Source organism: Diadema antillarum, unplaced genomic scaffold, assembly GCF_040938485.1.
Source record: "Diadema antillarum isolate AM-2024a unplaced genomic scaffold, OU_Dant_1.0 seq00001279_RagTag, whole genome shotgun sequence".
Taxonomy (NCBI): domain Eukaryota; kingdom Metazoa; phylum Echinodermata; class Echinoidea; order Diadematoida; family Diadematidae; genus Diadema; species Diadema antillarum.
Window position 1 is genome coordinate 1,059,100 of NW_027272059.1, and position 22,428 is coordinate 1,081,527.

Consider the following 22,428-nt stretch of genomic DNA (forward strand, 5'->3'; position numbering starts at 1 on the left):
TTGCATAATCTTAATCACATGATGCATAGTTGATTAGGTGACTGGTCACCACTAGCAACCTCTCAAAAAGATTACACATTCTAAAAGCAGTAGTAATCCTGTGTCCCCAATATCATCTGTCTCTGACAATTCTAAAAGATGTTTCTTTTGAGGGGCTTACCAGTAATTACACTTGATTAGAGAGTGCATAAATCTGAATTCTATGTTGTATAGAGATGTTGTTAATACAAGAAAACTGCCAAGACTTGTACCTCTAAGCATTCTTGATCCTGGGAAGCTGCCATCCTCGTCATGGTAGGCTGTATAGGGCTGATAGAAAGATGCCAGGTTGTGGTCAGAGGTTGACCAGCTGACCACCAGGGAGGAGAAGTTGTGGAAGAGGTGTCCATGACTGTCCACTGCCCTGACCAGAATGTCCATATCTTGACCATTCATGACTGGGATCTGCAACAGTTTAGGAAAAGGTGATAAAACTCATCTGAACACTCACACTAACAGAGTAACATATCTCAAATCCAAACACAAAATTACTGACCTAAAACAATAGATTTAAACAAAGATATGGTAAATGATAAATAAACTATCACAATGGCTGTTGATAAATAGATAATGCATTGAAAAATGCAAAATATCCAACAACAAGCCACATCTGATTTTAATTTTCAGTTTCATCAGAATATCCCTACATCCTATGATGTCACTGTTCATGAACATGCATCATGCTGTCTTGAAAATGATGCCAACTGTCAAAACAGAATTCCATAAACGCACCACTTTACTCACTGGCCAGTTGGAGGTCAAACACTTCTTCCATTACAGTGGCTAAAAGATGTGTCAAAAAGTTAAGTGTCTTCATACAGGCAACTGAATACCCTTTTTCTCACCTGATTGTTGGAGTCCAGTGCGATTGGACAGGGAACATCGAGGTCTGGCTGCTGGACAACTGGTACCAGTTGCAGACTGACTGGCTGAGTGCACAGATACCTGACAAAAGACACCAGACAAGGCATCTCAGAGATGAATACCCATTATGGTCAAGACATGTGTATTTTGGTTCCCTGGCTCTCTGGGCCGAGTAATGGAACACTGACCAGCAATGTTCTCTGAGGATTTTATGAGCCAGATATATTGATCAGATGACATTGCATAGAGTCTGATAGAGGTCTATAGCTGTAGTGACCTACTCATTCTTTAAATAACACAAGGTCAAAAGTGATGATTTGAAAAGGAATGAGACATAATGAGTACAAGAAAGATTGGAAAAAGAGATAACAAGCAAGTCTATAAAGACAAGGCAGTAGTCATCCTTAGGGAGTTATTATGATTTAGGGGAGAGTGGAAGACTGGTAGTAGATGGAACACACAAGTACATTCAATTCACTTGAACTTCATAGTAAGTCTTCCCAGCTATTTTTGAGACATGACTTCAGCAAGGAAACGTACTTGACAGTTGCAGAAGACGTGGCAGGAAACTTGTTGCGGGTGGTGGGGTGGTTGCCAACACTGACTGTCAGGGTCTGCTCTCCACGGTGGCGGCATAAAACCTGGAAGATGTGATAATTCTCTGCAGACAAGAAGCAACGAGTGTGAAGGCATTCCAATGACATTCATATTGTCAGAGCCACCTCGGATTGATTCAGCTTACTCCATCATGAAATATTCACATTTTGAAAATTGCCACTGACAAGAACTCTTTCTTTCTCCAGCGGTCTGATTCTCTTTCCACCATGAAGACAAGTTTACAATAATAAGCATTAGCAGAGTCAAAATTGACAGCACTTTATCAAGACCAAAGAGATCTTTCTGTATAGGTCTACTGCTAAATGCATGTTAAATAGTCCGTTCTAAGAACATAAGCAAAAGGTAAAACAAGAAATTCTAGAAACTTCTTAATCAGGAATCAATTAGAGGCTATGAATGTAAAACATTTGCCTTTTGTTACTTGTCCATATAAAAAAGAATATCGAAGAAAAGTTGGTAGCAGTAAGCACTCACTTGTAGCTCCATATCCCTTGATGTGCTGGGACTTGACCCAACTTGGTTCCTCTGCCGTCAGCTCCTGGTAGTAACGGGACGGATCCAGGACCCACGGCTGGGGTCCTCCTGATAAGACCAGGGTCTTGGAAGCAGCTAGACTGACCACAGCAATGCTCTCAGGATCAAGGGGCTGGTGTGAAGATTGACAGAATACTGAGAGGTAAGGCACTCACATGTCTTACACCTTAAACAGAACCTGGTTGCATTTATAGGGGCCTGAATTCTCCAGGACTCCTATACCAAGGACTGCCCCATGGTTCCAAGAAAATAAAAGTAGTGTCATTAATAAAAGTAAGAAATCATTTTCAGACTGCTAAACACATGAAACTTCTTCTTTTGTTATCAATTCAGAGTTGTACATTGTATATATTAGGTCAAAATATCTCAACAGGACAAGACACACTTATATTATTGTTTCTCTATATGAAACAAGCAATTCTCTAAAATCTAGCCCATGCTTCAACCACACCTTCTTTGAGAAAGTGAGGAATAATTCATCTCATCTTATAGTGGATGCATGCAATGAAAAGCTAATTGTAAGTCAGTACCACATGACAGGACTCAACATTCCAAACTCCACAAAGGAGATTAACTCTTTCATTACCCACCCATAACTGGTGCATACAGAATTCCAATAGCATTTTGAGCTGGTGGTCATGAGAGGGATAAGGCCAAAAAAAAAAAATTGTTTGTTTGCCCTTAATTGTCAAAACCCAGGAGGGTCGGTAGGTCGTTTCGTTTTTTGTTGTTTTTTAATACCCTTTTTACCCATGCAATTTTGTAATTCTGGCAGGGAATCTCGTAATACACTCATCCTTCTGGCAATACTTCGAGTTCTAGTTCAACTTTGTACAGGATGTGGCGCAAGTTTAATGCACTCAAAACTCCAAGGGATTCATTCAAATTTACGTCTTGCCAGGGCCCGGTAGGCAAGGCAGAAACACTCACTGACAAACACTTATAATGTTCATCTTTGTTAAATTTTGCAAACAGCTCCAAAAAAGTACCTTCCAGTGAGATACTGGCAAATGAACTCCAAACAGTTTCGGTGCCATGACAGCTGGTAACGGATGCTGCAAAAGTAGCCATCTTGGCAGTCGCGCTGCACTGCGCCGCGGCCGGTACGGTAGCTAGCTAGCCCACTACCTATGCACGTGAGCCAAAAAGGTAGCTAGCATGCAATGCATGCTATAAAACGTAGCCTGTGGTCCCGCGCAGCCCGAACGCGATTACGACGGGTCAATGAAATGAAAAAACATTTTTAGACTTTTTTTAATTCTTTCTTTAGCTTAAATGGATAATTTTGGGTTTAAAACCGTTCACAAATTTGCAGAAGATGAAATTTGTGGAAAAAAGATAAACTTGAAAGAGCAAAAAATAAATAAATAAATAAAAAACCCAACCCGAAATTTCCGTGATTTTCGGTCGGTCGCGAAGGGCAAACAAACCATTTTTTTTTTTTGCCTAAGGAGGGGGTAAAGCCATTCCCTGTATGGTGTCCAGTTAAGAATTAAATAAACAATAAGCCTGCAATTCTTCTTGTACACTTCAGGGCAAAATATTTCATTCACACTTCATTTCATGACACACATGGTAGTATCAACATGTGCTGAGAGCATGGGTAACAAACCCGTGGCCTAACAGCCGTACCTCAAGGGGTGCGAAGGCAGCAATGGTGACGGATGCCTGTAGCTTAGCTCCTCCCTGCTGGAGCGTCACGGTAACCTGGGTGTGGCCTACTGCTAAGGCCTTCACATGGAGAGTGGTGCATGATCCCTCCACTGCTTCAAATGCGTCATCTTCTGATGTTCACATAGAAATTGATTAAGCATTACATATATCAACTCATTCTTTAAGTGCAACACATGAAGATTATTTGCAGTTATTTCTTCATTGTTCCTGTAACAAAAATCAGCACATAAAGTTGTAACTATAACATAATCAAACTTGATTACTACTTCAGATTCACAAATTGCAGTCAACCCATACATGCTTGTCCATGAGAAAATTAAGTATTTGTTTATGGTAGAGTGATGTTAAGTGGCCCTATTTGGGACAAGAGTGACGCATTACCTGTCACTGCATGTAGATACTGCATGTGATGTATTTCGCAATCAAATGCGCATAATCCTTCAGACAATATTTTTAATACCATATTCTTGCGGTCGGCTACACGTCACTTCCGGTTGACTGGAGTGAAAACAAACAGCTTGCAAGCGCCTAGCGCTAAGCCTGCATATATGAATGCGCATACTGCATGCTGTGCATGTGCGACGCGTACACTTTATGTGCAACTCTGCGCAGACATGGGGACTGTTTTTCATTATTCATTTTGTCATTTGTGCCATCATTCATGGGATACATGCATCATGTCTTGTCAGCAATATTCTAAAAATCTGGATCCTGTCGATCGATCGGTCCCGGTATTTTGCCAACTTGAAGGCAGCCGGACTGGACCTGTGCCCGTATGAAATCGCGGCAGGACTCTGGATCAACGACCCGACAGAATGGCCAGATGTGCAGTAGAACCTCTTTGAGTAGGCCCTACCCCGATATCTATGCTTACTTAGTACCTCATAGAAACTTCAGGTAGGTCTAACGTTAGTACTGTAGTACTTAGGGTAGGGCCTAATTTAGAGTAGGCCTAGGGCCTAATCCTGCCGCCCGCACAGCTACAGTACCAGCTTGCGCTAGCGCTATGCTCGCGGGGCGCCCCGGCAGAAAACACGTACAGCGTTCACTCCAGGCTCACGCGAGTGGTTTGTTTTCACTCCAACGCTATCCATGACCCCGTGACACGCAAAATACCCGGATGTCCGACCATGAGAATAGTTTGAAACAAGCATCACTGACATTTCATACATAAACAACTTGGAACATGAGAGGGCACTATATTTCCTATTGAATATAACATCTGGATTCACATAAAGACGCCTTCTTACCATTAGTTTTCTGAAAGATACTTTGGTCAGCCACCAGAGTGGTCAGAGGAAGAGAACCACAGTGAGTCAACATCACTTTCTCTTTTCCTGTGAAACAAGATTTGACGAACATTCATTTAACAATGAGTCCACTTTTACACAAATACATCCATAAGCAAATACTGGAAGTCTGATGTTCCCATTTAAGCCCCCTCTCTCAACAGAAGGTCCAAATCGATATGTTTCGTCAATATCTGGTTGTTGAAGAACATCTAATTATCATCATTAATAAAGAAAACTTCATGCTATATATCTATCTGGAATGAAGTCAATGAAAGGAAAACAATGATCTGTAAAAAAAATCATGACATGAATCAATTTTATCGTGTCTGCTCTTTTACAAGTCAGTAATTTTCCTTGGCATCCAAGGTTGCAGAATTCTGTTTCTTTGTCAAAGCATTTCATTAGTGCATATCGATACAATCACTGGTATACATTTATTTGAAGAAGTAGACATAGCAGTTAATCAAAACAGTATCCCCACATCATGTAGTTCCTTCATCCTTGGTGTAAAGTTAAGTGCTATGATTTTGGTTACTTTTGTCAACATGGCATGAGAAATATGAAGCAATTGAACTCACTGCCATCAACATAAGCTTCCATTCCCAGCGGAAGATGAAGAGTGGATCCTACCACTGCCTCCACGGGGGAGTCCAGGAATACCATCTTGGAGGGAGGCAGTAGGTACACCTGCAAAAGCAATCAATGCACTGTTGTCAGTTTGTCCTTGAATAACTCATGTATCTCTTCCACCACTTAATAAATGTTCTTCTTTCTTGGTTGGGGGGGGGGGGTATTTGTTGTAAATATAGGGCCTACTTCCACCCATATTTTAATTGCTCTGAGAACTACAAACTGTAAATGTATACAAGACAAAGAAGGACAGCTAAATTTAATGTTAATTACATTAAAGATTCATCAAAGTCTGAAAAAAAAAGACAAATATAAGAAGAAAATATACACAACTGGTTTTAAAATCTGTTTGGAATATCTGCTGCTGGTTTTCAATTACCAATAGAAATTTTCATCCCACTTAAAAAAAAAAAAAAAATAGCATGGAATCTGAATAGAATGTGGTAACATTTACTGAAATCAGCGTGAGACAGTGTCAAGTCACTGCATTACAGTAATCTTCCATTGCATGTCACTTACTCTGCTCAGTCCATAGTGTGAAGGGTTACGGTTGTCTGCTGCCGTGACATTGGTCATTCCTGGAGTATCCCCAGTGGTGACCAGACCATGGACATTGACCGTCCCTGTGGCACGCTTGGAGGATGACCAGACATAGCTACCGGTGCCACCAGTGGCCTGAAAATTATTTACAGGAGAGAAGTCCAGTTATGGTGTAGGGAATAAATGAGACTGTCCCTTTCAAAGGGTAAGGAAGATCAAGTTCATTAGAAGTCCTTGTCATTGCTTTCATCTTTGAATCAATCATATAAAACATGTCAAATTAAAAAATAAGTAAGTGTCATTCAGTCATAAAATCAATCAATCATTGTAAATTTGAAACTGGAAAGAACATAGGTAATGAGAGGAATTTTTAATCAAAGCATCAACATTTTTTTTTCTTTTTCATCAGCAAGAGTTACAGACATACCTTCAAAGAGATTTACAATGCTCTGTTCACATGAATAATGAATACAGTCCAATTGGAAAATAATCAAAAAGCTATAAGAGCAGAGCAGTCAACATTCTTGCATCTAGTGTGTCTGAAAATTGTGGGAATAAAGTATGACCTCTGACCTACCTTGAGAGGAAACTGATATCCCGGTTGGCCAGGCTGGTAGGCAAAGGCTACATACTCTGGTCTGACCTCGATGGGGTCAAAGATTTCCGCCTCCTGGGTCTCTTTGATTGGCACTTTAAACTTGGCCAACTCTCCATCCTAACAGGGAGCGACAAACAGAGAACGGTTTGGTTATTTTCTACTCTCGACTGAATCAACAGCCTACACAAATGAAAATGATAATGGAAGAATAAGTGAAACATACCTCTCTATCAAAATTCATACCACTGTCACTTAATTTTTCAGGGATGGTTTGATTTTGCTACAACACGCATTTCCCATAGACACTTGCCCGAGTATACTCTGGACTCGTCTTCAACGGGTAAAATACATTTAAATATATGGTGAAAACCTAAATAAGAATAGATTGGTAATGGCAATATAAGTGTATAGTCACCATGCATCTTGGAATCGTTTTTACATACATATTGAAGTTTGGACCTTATTCTTCCACAACATGGTAAGCTCTGATATACTGTTTGAAAGTCAATGACACTTTTCCTTTCCAGCAAAAGCTGTAATAATGACAATCCTCAATGAATGCACTTACAGGTTTCACCATGGCAACAAGAGCAGCATCAATCTCCGTCACTCCACTCTGAACTGTCCTCACATAGTGGTGGGATCCGTTCTGGCTGGACCTGATTACTTCAAAGTACTCCGGTGGGAACACTGTCTCTATCCTAATATTCTGAGGAAGAATAAGACAAGAGCATTTTTATGTTTGAGCATGTATCAGATGCTTAGACCCAGTCGGAGAATGATGGAGGCATGATTGCTTCATCTTGGAGTCAGAATGCAAGTATCTTTCTTTATTCATTGTTCTCAAATAGACTACAACGCATTTACACTGTACATCAAATGTTTACATTTCTATACAATATGAGATGGGGTGAAGACCGGATGGCAGGGGGAGCAAAAGGAAGTGGGAACAGAATGTGGCATGTAGGAAGATCAGTGGATCTTCAACGAGAGAAAGAAGCTAGAGAACTGAGAAGGAGCTTGACTGTGGAATGGTGGCTGTGAGATGGATGTAGTGTATGAGCAGGATGACTTTGAAATGAATGAAACATGTTATTTACAGCTACATCATATACACACAATACTTCTTGTACAGACACAATAAGAATGGCACCATAAAGAACTAGAACTATCACTCATTGTGATTAATATACCCCCACCCACAACTGAGGAAATTAGCTGAACCAGGATTTTTAAAACTGTTTAATGAAAAAAAAAAATTACCAAGGCAATGCACTGTCCAACAGTAAATAAATGTATTGCTCACTGTTAGTCAAATGTCCCACATCTCAAGTCAAGTGCTCAAAAACTGAGTGAGCAAGATAAATAAACTGACGATTTCTATGGTTTTTATTAAAAATTGTATAACCATGGCGCAACACAATGTTGGATAATAAGAAAAAAAAATGAAGTTTTGCACAACTATATATCATAGCCATCACATGTGCCAAATTTCAAGCCAAATGCTAACAGGATGAGGGGCTTAGTTGAATTCACAATATTAGTGTATCATTTTCATTCAAAATATACTGTTACCATGGCAACACATTTTCAACACTGACAAAAGAGTTTTTGCACATCTAGGTAATGTAGAGGTAACATGTGCCAAATATGAAGCCAAAATGCTCTAAACATAAAGAGTTAGGATCTAATCGAAATGTTTGTATGATTTTCATTCAAAATGCACTGTTACCATGGCAACATATTGTTCAACAATGATGAAATACAAAGTTTGCATATCTCTGTACTACAATGGTTGCATGTGCCAAATTTCAAGCCAAACGCTCAAAGACTGAGGGAGTTACCTGAATCCACAATATCTTTATATTGATTTTCATTCAAACTATGCTGTTACCATGGCAACACAATGATCAACAATGACGAAAGGTTAAGTTTGCACATCTACATACCATAGTGGTCAGGTGTGCCAAATTTCAAGCTAAATGCTCAAAGACTGAGGGAGTTGGTGGAATCCCCATGCTTTTTGGTGAAAAAGTGTTGTTACCATGGCAACGCATTGTTCAACAATAATGACAGATTAAGTTTGAACATCTATATGCTATAGTGGTCACCTGTGCCAAATTTCAAGTCAAATGCTCAAAGACTGAGGGAGTTAACTGAATCCAAAATTTTTTTGCATGATTTTCATTAAAAATATACTGTTACCATGGCAACACATTGATCAACAATGACCAAAGACTATGTATGCTCATCTACGTACTATAGTGGTCACATGTGCCAAATTTCAAGCTTAATGCTCAAAGACTGAGGTAGTTACCTGAATTCACAATATTTTTGTATGCATTTTAGGGCAAGTCCAAGATAAGGTCCCCTCAGAAGGCAAAATTTCATCTTTGCTCAATATTGACATATTTAGTATCATTTTGAAGCTTATGAGTTGAAGTTTTGATTTCCATGGAGGAAAAAATGATATTATGTAAATTTATGCAAATTTCAAGGGCTTCATTTGCATAAATGTAAAACACAGCGTTACGTATGGGACATTTATAAAAATTCATATTTATTCAAAGGAAAGCAAATGATATTTGATTAATATGTGGACATAAGAAGTTCATCAAATAGTTTAACTTCGTATGAAAATTTAGGGATTATGCAAATGATTATGCAAATTAGCTCGTGTCCTATCATGAGATGTCCCATACGTAACAAAATGAGGTCATTTTTTTAGGTTTTTTCTGAAATTGCTAAGGTTATTTGAATGCCCTTTTGGAAAGTTCTAATTTATTGTTTAGAGAAATTAAATACCATAGAAAAAAGAAAAAAACAGTAAAAGAAGTATTTTTTATTAGGCATTGAAATAATGTTACGTATGGGACAAATGTGTTACGTATGGGACATCCTCATATATATTGCATGTAAATGCATGTAGCTGGCTGGGAAGGTCTCTCAGTACACAAATGGTCAATCATCCTGAAGAAAGCATCCCATCTTTGTAGCTACTTTTTGAGGTATAGACACTTGAAACAATACATGTACTTGAATGAACAATTTTCAGAAAGGGGGAAGGGAAGATAGCAAAATACACTTATGAAAATCAGCATTAAAGGGATGGTATAGTTTTTGTAGAAATGGGGATTCAGTTTTCAACATTTTATGAGATGACTGGAAACCAATAATATGAATTACTAAAGAGCATACAATTCTAAGACTAGAGGAATTCAAAGTTAATTTGATGGAGATCCAATTTGAAACGGTTGAGATATCCAAAAAAAAAAAAGTAAAATGATTTTATTTTTATTGCAAGTGATACACAAATTGTCCTTATCAGTTTTCAATAGTAGCCACAACAAAATTCATGGGTATACATACTGAGGTGTGACTCAAATCAATGACCTGACTGCTAGAGAGACATCATACATCTACTCGATTATTAGAATTCCACGCATCAGGTATTGCTTATCTATTAAAATTAATATTTCTTGTGTCAAGTTATTTTTTTATTGAAACTAAATGGCAAACTGCCCTTCATCAATGGAAGTAAACACTTTAAACTATTCAATTTTTTAGTAGTAACTATCCTGATGAAAATAGGGCATACATGTACATACTCAGGTTGGTCATGAAAAATATAGAATATGATTGAATATGATAATGATGGTAAATATTTGGGGGATATTGTTCCCTTGACAATCTGGATCAGTACATGTATATGAGTATATTTCAACTGATTCCATCTCAATAATTATGCAAAAAATTTGTTTATGGGTATTTTGCAAAATTATTTTGCAAAATACCCATAAACATGGTTCTCCACACACTAAACGAATGGGGGACAAAGGGCATGCATACTCAGGTTGGTCATAAAAATATAAAAATATGATTGAATATGACTATGATGGTGAATATTTGGGGAACATTGTTTCCTTGACAATTTGGATCAATATTTGAGTAGTTTCAACTGATTTCACTTCAATAATTATGCAAAATACCCAATAACATGGTTCTCCACACACTAAATGAATGGGGGACAAAGTGTCCCATACGTAACTGTCCCATACGTAACACGTCATGTCTGCCTTTAATTAGAACCTGTAATTAGAGCTTTTTGCCTAATGACATGAAACTTACCTGTGATAATCTTGAGTGTTGTGACTCTCATCACAGTGAGTTACAAGTTGTAGAATGAAATACTTTCAGAGAGTTTTGAGGTTGAAAAAAATGTTCAAAAAAACAAAATTTTTCTGGTCCCATACGTAACGGCACATATTTTCTCTTCTAGAATATAATTGTCAAGGTCATTTTTCTCAATTTTTTACATGATTATACTTCTCCTAGATATCAATCACCATGATAAATTTCAATATGATCAAAGGCCATTAACACTATTTTTCAGGTCATAAAAGTCTCTGAATGTCCCATACGTAACGCGCGTGTTATCTTGGACTTGCCCTTTAGTGAAAAGCTGCTATTACCATGGCAACCCATTGTTCACCACTGACGAAAAATTTAGTTTGCACATCTATATGCTATAGTGGTTGCATGTGCCAAATTTCAAGCCAAATGCTCAAAGAGTGAGGGATTTAACTGAATCCACGATATTTTTGTATGATTTTCATTCAAAATATGCCGTTACCATGGCAACGCATTGATCACCACTGCCAAAAGATTACCTTTGCACATCTATGTACCACAGTGGTAATGTGTGCCAAATTTCTAGCTAAACGCTTGAAGACTAAAGAAAGTTAGCTGAATCCACAATATTTTTGTTAAAAAAAAGCTGTTACCATGGCAACGCATTGTTCATCACTGACAAAAGATTAAGTTTGCACATCTATATACTATAGTGGTCATGTGTGCCAAATTTCAAGTCAAATACTCTAAGACTAAGGGAGTTAACTTCATCCACAATATTTTCATATGACTTTCATTCAAACTATGCTGTTACCATGGCAACACATTTATAGAAAATGACGAAGTAGTAAGTATGCACATCTACATACAATAATGGTCACATGTGCCAATTTTTAAGCCAAATGCTTGAAAACTGAAGGAGTTAGACTAATCCACACATTTTTGTATGATTGGTAAAAAAAAATTCTGTTGCCATGGCAACAGATTCATCACCACACACATCAAATGTGTTTTGCACAAATATACATTACATTGATCGCATATCCCTAATTCAAACTGAATTGCTACAAAACTAAGAGATTAGAGCAATCCACAAGATTTTATAAGATTTATATGAAAATCTTCTGTTGCCATGGCAACGCATTATGAAATACTCACAAAAAAGGTCTATTGCACATCTGCCTGTGATAGCGGTCACACATGCCAAATTTGAAGTTGATTGCTCAAAAAATGAATAAGTTGTTCGATCCACAAGTTTTTATGAAAATATGCCGTTGCCATGGCAACGCATTATGCGATACTAATAAAAAAGTGTCTTGCACATCTACCTTTGATAGCAGTCACACATGCCAAATTTGGGGTCAATTACTCAAAAAATGAGAGAGGAGTTCGATCCACAACATTTTGCTAGATTTTTTAAAAATTTGCCGTTGCCATGGCAACTCATTATGCAATACTAACAAAAAAGGTGTCTTGCACATCTCCCTTTGATAGCAGTCACACATGCTAAATTTGGGGATAATTGCTCAAAAAATGAGAGAGTAGTTCGATCCACAATTTTTTACAAAAATATGCCGTTTCCATGGCAACGCATTATGCGATACTAATGAAAAAGGTGTCTTGCACATCTACCTTTGATAGCGGTCACACATGCCGAATTTGGGGTCAATTGCTCAAAAAATGAGAGAGGAGTTCGACCCACAAAATTTTGCAACGGACCGACCGCCCGACCGACCGACCGACCGACCGACCGACCGGCCACCCGACCTCAGGATGATTCCTATATACCCCCCCTACACACTATGTGTGGGTGGGGGTATAATAATCTACACAATACAGGGATTCTGCTACAGTGCTCCTCTGAAATCATTATTTTGCACCTTCTCTACTGTTGTTGACAAGACCGATGACAAACAAATTTTGCCTGGCGGAAATTAATGTGAATTGGAGCACACCTAGACTTTGTCAAAATTTCAAAGTAAAAATCTGTACACTTTGCTCTATATGCTGTACTGCGATAGGGCTTTTATCAAAGATAATCTAATTCATTACTATGCAATTATTATGTAATCGAACATCCATTTCCATCTTAGAAAAGGAATTCTTGTTGTTACTCGTGATCACATGTACGTTTTCTTTGAAATTGTCACAAATATGTTCTGGTAATGTATTGTACACTATTTTTCTTTGTTTATTCAATGGAAATGGAAATAAAGTTGAAATCGACATGACTCACTGTGGCTAAGTAATCACACCATCTGTAATTTTACACTAGCCTCACTTACCGGTATATCAGAGGGAAACATCTTATTACTGTCTCTGTCATACACATCAATGGTGATCTCATAGTAACGCCCTGTTTCCAGCACCCAGTTCTCTCCAGGTACAATCACAAATCCTGGAATGGGACACCATAAACATAATAATCACATACTGCCAACACGAAAATTTGCATGCTTGCATTTCTATGATCAAATGATGCACCATCGTTTAACAGCTAAAATGTACTGCAAAGAAGTAGCCTTTTTCCCCATCTACATCACTGTACAAATATTCTCAGCTGATTAAAAAGCTGACACGAGGGAGCTTTTGATCATCATAGCCCTTTTCAATAATGAATTCTGTCAATACTGATTTTAATATCTGCCGTTATGTTAAGGATTGATATAGTTTTGGTTGCAAAAGGGTTTAAGATTTCCTTTTTCTTGTGAGATTGAGAAACTACTTATGAAATATGAAAAAGTATACAATTCTAAGAGAAAATCAAAGTTTATTTGATGAAAATCAGTTTAAAAATGGCTGAGATATCCAAAGACAAAGCTGTCCTCATAAAAGATGGGACCCACCTTTTATTAGGAAGACTTTGTTTTTGGATATCTCAGCCATCTGAAATATCATTTCCTCAAATAAACTTTGAATTCCGCTTAGAATTACATGGTCTTTCTTATTTTAGAAGTGGCTTCCCATTATCTTACAAAAAAAAGTTAACAACCTGAAGCCCAATCTCAGCCAAAACTGTATCATTCCTTTAAAACTTACATGGGATGACTACATACACTGATGTGACACTCACCTAGGTATGCTGGTTCTATGACATAGACGTTGGCTGATGGGAGACTGTCTTTGAAACCCTTGAAGTCCTTAAAGCCTGTCATTCACAGTCATATTAAGGACAAACATTTATAGCGTTTACATTTCAGTTCTTTCTTTCCTTCAATTTTTTCCTTTCAAAGCTCATGACACATAAGAGACATGCTTTACACTGTGACAATTGTTCCAGCGTAAGTGTTCCCGAAGACATATGCTACACTTTATCCATGAAAATGAGCTTTACTATTAGCTACAAAACTACAAATTGTATCCATCCTCACAAATACTGCAAATTTCTACATACATAAAGTTTGGAAAATGCTAATGTTAAAATCAATTCATTACAAACACACTCAAACATACAAGTACTTGATAATACTCGAGATATATAGAAATCAAAACTAAACACCCTTCACGATGTTCTTGACTCTTCTGATCAGACCATAAATACATGTGAGGCCGTCAAGTACCAATAAAGTTTATTTTTAGACTTTCTGAAAAATGGTCATACACCAACTCAAGAGGCAATACAAAAGCCTACACTTGTCATGCAATGACCATCTGACAAAGTGAAAGGCTTCCTAACTAAATTCTTAGTCACAACTTGCTGTGCAAGCTGTTCTAATCTGGTCTGCTCTTAAAGGACAAGTCCACCTTCATATACATAAGGATTGAGAGAATGCAGCAATATTAGTAGAACACATCAGTAAGAGTTTGAGGAAAATTGGACAATCCGTTCAAAAGTTACGAATATTTTAAGTATCTGCGCAGTCACTGCTGGAAGAGAAGACTACTAGTGTATGATGACATATGCGTACAACTATATAAGGAAAATAAAAAGAGAATTTCACAAAACTTTACTTTTTGAATAAAGTGCACATTTCTTCGAATTGCTACTGACGTATGTTAAGTGTAATATTATTCCCCCTGCCTTCTGAAAGAGAGAAGTGGAGTGTTCTTTTGTTATGCGAGAAAAATGGAAATATGTTGAATTTTCTTTATTCTTTCTTTATGTCCTTGTACTCATGTGACATCACAAGCTATAGTAGTCTTTTCATCCAGCCGTGACTGAGCAGAGACTTCAAATATTCATAACTTTTTAACAGATTGTGCGATTTTGCTCAAACTCTCACTGATGTGTTCTACTGATATTGCTGCATTCACTCAACCCACATGTCTACGAAGGTGAACTTGTCCTTTAAGTTTTCTGGAGTCCACTCATTTTATGGAATTTCAGGGGTTACTTTGGGACATCTGACCCAAGATTATGACCAAAGAAAAGGATACTCCTGTCCTGAAGCATGATCTGTGTGTGACCCAGTGCCAGGCCAACCACTGTAGATGAGCTCTCTGTCAGGGAAGCCACTGAGGTATTCCCAAGGGCCAATCGGTACTGGGCTGATGGCATCGGCACAACTGAAAAAGAGAAAAGAAGTCAGCAATATGACAGTAGCATATTATCTCTCTCTCTCTCTCTCTCTCTCTCCCTCTTGTATTCAGAGTGCACCAATACAATATTTTAGTCATGTTAAGTCATCTGTGAAGAAATTCTACAAGATATAATATCCAGACTGTTGTCCATAAAGTCATGTCACACATTAACATGAAAGATGCCTACATCCCACTAGCACACAGCAACAAAATTACAAAGTCTTTGAATGCTTCAAGCCGGTATAAAATTACTTGGTACTTACTGGTTGTCTTCCCTTGTCTGATTTTCTCCACAGTGTACTTGACGTAAGCATGGACCAGGATGTAGATATCTTGAGCTGGATTCAGGGTAAGATGGTCAATCACTATCAGTCGTACAACACTCTGCTTCACATCCTAGAAAAGGAAGAAAAACAAACAAACTTAAAGCTGCTTGCTGCAATGTAAATAAAAAACATAAATGCGAGCAAAAAAGGGGGGGGGGGAAATCCTTCTGCCAACAAAAGGTCAATACTTTTACATTGTGTGGAAGTGATGATATATGTGTTAATGTGAATTCTGCAGTCTGATTGGTCAATCAACCATGCAATATATCCCATATTATGTGAATGAGGTCATTACTCTTGTTGTATTTCGCGTTTCCCATTGTTCATGTTCTTCATTTGTGCGCATCTTAGTTACGCACACTTGAACTGTTAAAATTCACTACAGAGCTGTAGTTTACATGAAAGGAAGACAAAAAGCACAAAGTGGTGGTTAGACCAAAGTTTATGAAATATGAATTAGGGGTCTCTGTTTTAATCAAAAAATTACCGCTTAGATCACACTAAAAGACAAAACTGTTGCCCTGTGCTTGTTCTTATGTAATATGGGAAATATCTACTGCCTGGTGCCACATTCCATGTTAAGGCCTACTTTATCAATTACCAGTGGTGGATACAGAGGGGGGCGCACTGGGCGCGCGCCCCCTCTTTATTTTTTGTTAAAACAAAAGAAATAAAAAGAAACTAGAAATGTCGCTATGGTGACTGATGCCTCCGCCATAATGCATGATTCTCCCAATAGGTGTACAGTACAATGTCTTCACAATGTGTGATGACAGTTTCACATAACTGGCAAAATATTGATATGACAGGTTTGTCAGAAATGTCTTGAATGTTCACTTTCCTCAAACTGGGTTTGCTATAATTGTCTAAGAGTGTAGGTACACATATTTGGGGAAATGAGGATTTTTACTTGACTTCTGACAGACCCTGTTATAAGTTTATGCATTGAGTAATTTTCAAGGTATGAAGAAAGAGAGTAATTACAGTACAAAATAGATTTTTTTTTTTCATTTAAACCTGACCTTTGATACTTAACCTTTGACCTTTGACCTTCTGGCTAGAAATTTCCCAGAGAATCTCCATTAGGTAATACATGTATATATTAAGTTTTAAAACTAATAATGCAAGCATTGTTTATACTAGTATATGAGGGAAACAGTAAAATTTTGAGGAGTTGACCTTGACCTTTGACCCCGGACTATTGACTCATGACCCCTAAATTCCCTAGATAATCCCTGCCAGTCAGTACATGCATATGTACCAAGTTCCATGAAGATATATTGAACCATTTGCGAGAAAAGTGAAATTGCAACATTTTCACCTAACCTTTGATCTTTTGACCTTTGACCTTATGACATGAACCTCTCTCTGGAAAATCTTTACACAGTAGTACATGTCTACACTAAGTTCAATAAAATACCTTCGGGCATTGCATAGATATGGGGGGAATAGCAACATTTTTAGCATTTGACCTTGACCTTTTGACCTTTGACCTCTCGCCAATGTCACTAAAATCTCCATAACTAATTGCCCCATCATACATCATCCTTGGACCAAGTTTGGTGAAAGCTGCTTCATCCAGTTTTGAGTTATCACGTAAACAGATAAATTTTAGGATTTGACCTTGATCTTTGACCTTTGACCTCTGTCCGATTTCACTAAAAAACTAATCATGTAATTGTCCTATCATACATCATCCTCGGACAAAGTTTGGTGAAATTTGCACGATCCAGTCTTAAGTTATCGCGTAAAAGGATACAATTTCATGATTTGACCTTGATCTTTGACCTTTGACCTTTGGCCGATTTCACCCAAAATCTAATCAAGTAATTGCCCCATCATACTTTATACTTGGACCAAGTTTGGTAAAATTCCAGTCAATATTTCTCAAGTTATCGTGTAAACGAATGTGGACGGACGTACAGACGTACGGACGTATGGACAACCCGAAAACATAATGCCTCCGGCACCACTTCGTGGCGGAGGCATAAAAATGGGGGGCGTGTGTGCCCCCGTTTATTTTTGTAAAGGCGCCTCCCCTTTACAGATTTCCTGGATCCGCCCTTGATTACTATGTGAAAGTTATTAAACATTTCATTACTTATTGCAGATTATGTATCTTACCTTGAATCCTGCAGACTTCAACCTGACTCCGACCTTGGCTGAGCCAGCCCTGAGACCTTCAATGAGGATCCTGTCTCCTTGTTTTCCCCTAGACTCCATGACATTGATGTATGCTGGCGGATCATATGGCAGATCTTTGAACTGGACAATCCTGTTACAGACATGAATCGAGACTTACTACAAATTATATCAAGTTTTCTAGTCCCAGTTACACCACTCAACAAAAACATTCACTCGGCAATCACATGTAACACAGTACTGACACAAAATACTCACAAATCTTCTTCATATACATATGAAATTCAACTTCAGGTCCTGTGAATGTAAGGCAGAAGTCATGCCTGTTCCAACTTTAATAGTGTAAGATGTGGAGAGAAGTGAATCCACTTACCTCAAAATGCTCTTGGCATCAACAGCATTATCGGCCTCATAGTCTGAGAGCAGAGTCCACTCAAACTCCAAGCCTTCCAAACTACTGAAGGTATTACCTACAGTACAAATATCACATACACTTATATATTAGTTTAAAAAAACTGTACAAGACAGGAGTCCAATGTTTATCATAGCATTGGTTTACCAGGTAGCCTACTAACGAGAGATCACTTCTACTTTAATTTGCATAAAACTCTACAAAGTATTCTTCACTCCATTCATTACAAACGTGGGGTAGAAATAAAAAAAGGGCGTTCTTCAGACATTTTCCTACCTCTCATGGTTTCACAGTACACATTGCAATGCATTTTTAAGAAACAGTAGTAACCATTTAACACCTTTCTTTTTTCTCCTTCATAGAGCAGAATAAAGATATCATAACAAGCATACTCATGTCTGTATCAGTGGATGTAGTTATACCAGTTGTATGTGAAAATGTTGCTAAAATCGTCTTTTGAATGTCAAACATGGTACATACCATTCAAGACGAAATCATAATCTAGATCAGGAAATAGATTTTGAATTATTTTCACAAGTTTTATTGCAATTTTAAGAGCAAGTGGCAAGATGGGGAGGAAGATTAAGATAGTCAATGTTCTTTTCATGTCATAACCTCATCCAAACTCTAATCATGAAAATGTCCCAGCACAATTTAAATTTAGTTTACTTCAATTTCATTAATATTGTCGCAGAGATTGTATTTTTATAAGTTAAGCAAATATGCCATAGCTGAAAGTATGTCCTGCATGTCAGGACTGAAACATGATATGACAAAGAATTGGGTTACACATAGTATAGTGGAGTCATTCATGCTAGCACGATGAGGGACCTGTCATTTCCTATGAACTAGTTTGTGTGTTTATTTGACTTTCCAACCATGAGGCTGATTCTTTTCCATCACTGACCTTCATCGTCCAGTGCTCGAACCTCAAACTCCTCCGGCGAGTCTCCCAGGTAGAGAACTCGGGTAGTGGTGACAATGTCAATCATGTCAATGTTGTCCACAATCACGTCACATCTGATAACCTGTCCACTTCCTGTGCACCAAAAAAATTGTATTACAAAGAGCACAGAACAAAGAAATAATCTCTTCACAGCTACATATAGGCAATGATAATTGCTCTACACTGACTTTCTTATATTTGATACAAAGTTAACAGGATGATATTAAGACTTCATATACTTCTTTTTTTCTTGTAATCCTGTTGGACATAATTCAGTATCTAGAACAAACACTTATACAACCACTGAAAGAGGAACTATATCATGATGTGCAAAACACATTTGGGAAATGCATGATCAGATTTTCAGAGTATACTGGAATGCACAGACTCAGATCAAACATTGTCAATGGTCTCTGTCTCACTTCATGTCACTAAGAAATGAAGAATTGACAAAACGCAGTTTGCTATTTTAAAACAGTTTGCATCCACTGGGCACTGAAAGAAGAAGATAAGAAATAATAAATTCCAGCTACAAATGTAAGTGAATTGCACGTGAATTGCTTCCTGAAACATTTTAAATACAATAACTCTATCCATCTGGTATTCATCTGCTCTTACAATCAAGTAAAATGCATATATATATGGGACATCAAATTCTAATGATTGCATATGCCAACATGATAAAATGTTTCAGTTCTTAGAACAAACTCATGGATTAAATGCTTTAACCCTATTCCCACCGGAGGGGGGCCATTTTGCCCCCCCCCCCCCCCCCCCTCGACGTTTCGCGTGATTATCCGCAACGCGTGATGCCCTGGCCGCGACATTTTATTACTTTTTTCTTTCAAGTATTGCGCAACTTTTGAAACAAATTTGTCGTTCCCGGGCATACCGTTCTGAAGCCACGCCCCTTTGAAAAAAATTTGTCGACCCAAAAATTGCTCAAAAACATGATTTTGTGTACAAATCCAATGTAAATTGTGTTTTTGCAATTAATTCATATAAAAATAAATATTTTTACTTTCAATGGCTAACAATGATTTATTTTAGCCTGATTATGTTCTAAGAAGTTTCTCCAACAAATTTTGATGAAAAAACAACAAAAACAATAAGTAAAAAAAAAGAAATACATAGGAAATTCAATAAACAATAAAATACATAAAAAATAACTATGAAGCCAAATTTTTGCTTCAATATTATTGTTGAGGATATTGAAAAGAATATGTTTACCAAAAATTAGAAGTCTTGGATATTTATTTTTTTATTCATAGGCAAAAAATATATATATTTTTGCATAAATTAGCAAAAATTAATTGATATAAAATACATAAATTAAAATTTGAAAAATCTAACTATACAGTCTTGTAGATTACATTGGCCTCTACCTTAGTGCAAATTTTCGCAAGGATCGCGCTATCCACGACCAATCTGGGTGGGGCCAAAAAGCCCCCCCCCCTCCCCCCCGTTGGTTTCAAGTTCCTCAAAAACCCAGTGGGATTGGGGTTAACACAGAAAAAAAAACACAGAGTTCAACATGTAAAATATGATGGAAAATAGTACGTAGCTCAAGTGACCAATTAACGGCAATTGGTCAACATCATACATTTTATGGGATTAAACCATGTACGACTTCCAAACTAAAAAAAAAAAAAAAAGAAGACGGAAAAAACAGTCATCTAGTCACATCAATACATTCCTAAAATTATGTATCAATTCCATCAGGCAGGAGGTTTATACATAAAGATAGAGAATTTACCTTCTTCTTCTGCAAACACAACACTGGTCATCTGAGTAGAGTGGGTAGAGAGAGCAGTGACCAGGGCTTTCTGGGAGCATCCACTTCCACCCTCAAGATCGATTGGCTGCACAGAAGCCACCTCAGGCCGCAAGGAATGCCTGTTGACAGATACAACACAACAGATAAGAATACTGAATAATGATTATTTTGTTTCCATATCTCCCTTTTCTTGGTCTTTGTGAAAGCAAGGGTCTCACTGTACAATGAGTGACCTTAATCTAAATCATAGCTAGCCACCACATGGATCAAAGAAGTTTTACATGTACTAGGTTCTGTCAAAGTTGACAAACCAATAAATCATAACTTTTGTCTTTTTCTGCTAAATCTATCTCCTTTAATCCTAGAGACTACTGCACATGACGTGCACATCTATGCAGATGTAATTGTAATAAAACTGGAGTTAGAGTTTGTGCAGAAATAGCTAGTTCCTGCATTCTCTGACATTTTAAAACTACAGCTATAGACCTAGATGTCTACAACTGAGCAACATCTGTAAAATTCTTTACCAGTAATTATTCATTAATCAAAACAAACTCACAGCACATTTTCCTTTTAATACCAAAAGTACATTCATAATATTACATGGAAGAATAACAACTTTGTCACATGTTCTTTGCTTAGTTTGAAAGTGATAAAAAACAGACCTATGGGCTCTCATGACTACCATAATAGAAAATGAGGTTTAAACAAAGACAAAGAAATCTGATGCAAGTGGCCAAGACACAAATAATAAATACTAGTAATAGTATCAAAAAAGGGAAGGGGGCAATCCTAGGGTTTTGGACCATGCACATATACACCGGTAATGTTAGTGACATTCATTATCATTTGGGCCTTTGGGGGATGGTAGATTAATTTATAGATTCTAGCTTTCTATACGTTGGTCGTTATGACGTGTCCTCATGGTCATGCATCATTATCGGCTGCACCCCATCATCCCAGTTTAGCTTCCAGAATGAGATGCAAAGGGGATACTGTCTTGATCCTGCTTGCCACTGCACCAGCAGGATGTATAGTAGGTGTCCAACACATTGATACAGTACATTGAAACTGACACCCCTCTATCTTATTGCGCATAAAGAACAAACTTTCATGCAGGAGATTACGCGCAGTGATTTTGCATTCTTCACTGTAACCGCACCATTCACCAGCGACCCCAATACTACAGGTAAATTACTGTTACTAGTTACAGCGCGCGCCCCGCGCCGGGGTTATCTTCACTGGGGATTTGATGCATGATGATGCTCAAATATTACTGAAAAATCTGATAATAAACAAGATCAACAGCAAAACAATGATAGAGGTCTACCGCCGTCTGTAGATTATAAATGCGCATTGGAAAAGTGTCTACGTGCATTTCACA

The 22,428-nt window shown here is 37.7% G+C and overlaps 1 protein-coding gene across 1 annotated transcript in view; it reads right to left on the minus strand.

Moving 5' to 3' along the window:
* LOC139745604 (nuclear pore membrane glycoprotein 210-like) overlaps positions 1-22,428 on the minus strand; it is a 48,674-nt gene that overhangs the window by 24,275 nt on the left and 1,971 nt on the right. Inside the window, exons 2-19 of the mRNA XM_071655999.1 lie at positions 21,024-21,163; positions 19,229-19,360; positions 18,283-18,379; positions 17,892-18,042; positions 15,705-15,837; positions 15,298-15,426; positions 13,994-14,068; positions 13,206-13,318; positions 7,358-7,498; positions 6,769-6,906; positions 6,171-6,326; positions 5,600-5,708; positions 4,980-5,066; positions 3,688-3,839; positions 1,996-2,167; positions 1,444-1,564; positions 885-984; positions 252-444 (exon numbers count right to left, since the gene is read on the minus strand). Coding sequence (XP_071512100.1) covers positions 252-444; positions 885-984; positions 1,444-1,564; positions 1,996-2,167; positions 3,688-3,839; positions 4,980-5,066; positions 5,600-5,708; positions 6,171-6,326; positions 6,769-6,906; positions 7,358-7,498; positions 13,206-13,318; positions 13,994-14,068; positions 15,298-15,426; positions 15,705-15,837; positions 17,892-18,042; positions 18,283-18,379; positions 19,229-19,360; positions 21,024-21,163 — 2,339 coding nt within the window. The remainder of the gene's footprint in view (positions 1-251; positions 445-884; positions 985-1,443; positions 1,565-1,995; positions 2,168-3,687; positions 3,840-4,979; positions 5,067-5,599; positions 5,709-6,170; positions 6,327-6,768; positions 6,907-7,357; positions 7,499-13,205; positions 13,319-13,993; positions 14,069-15,297; positions 15,427-15,704; positions 15,838-17,891; positions 18,043-18,282; positions 18,380-19,228; positions 19,361-21,023; positions 21,164-22,428) is intronic.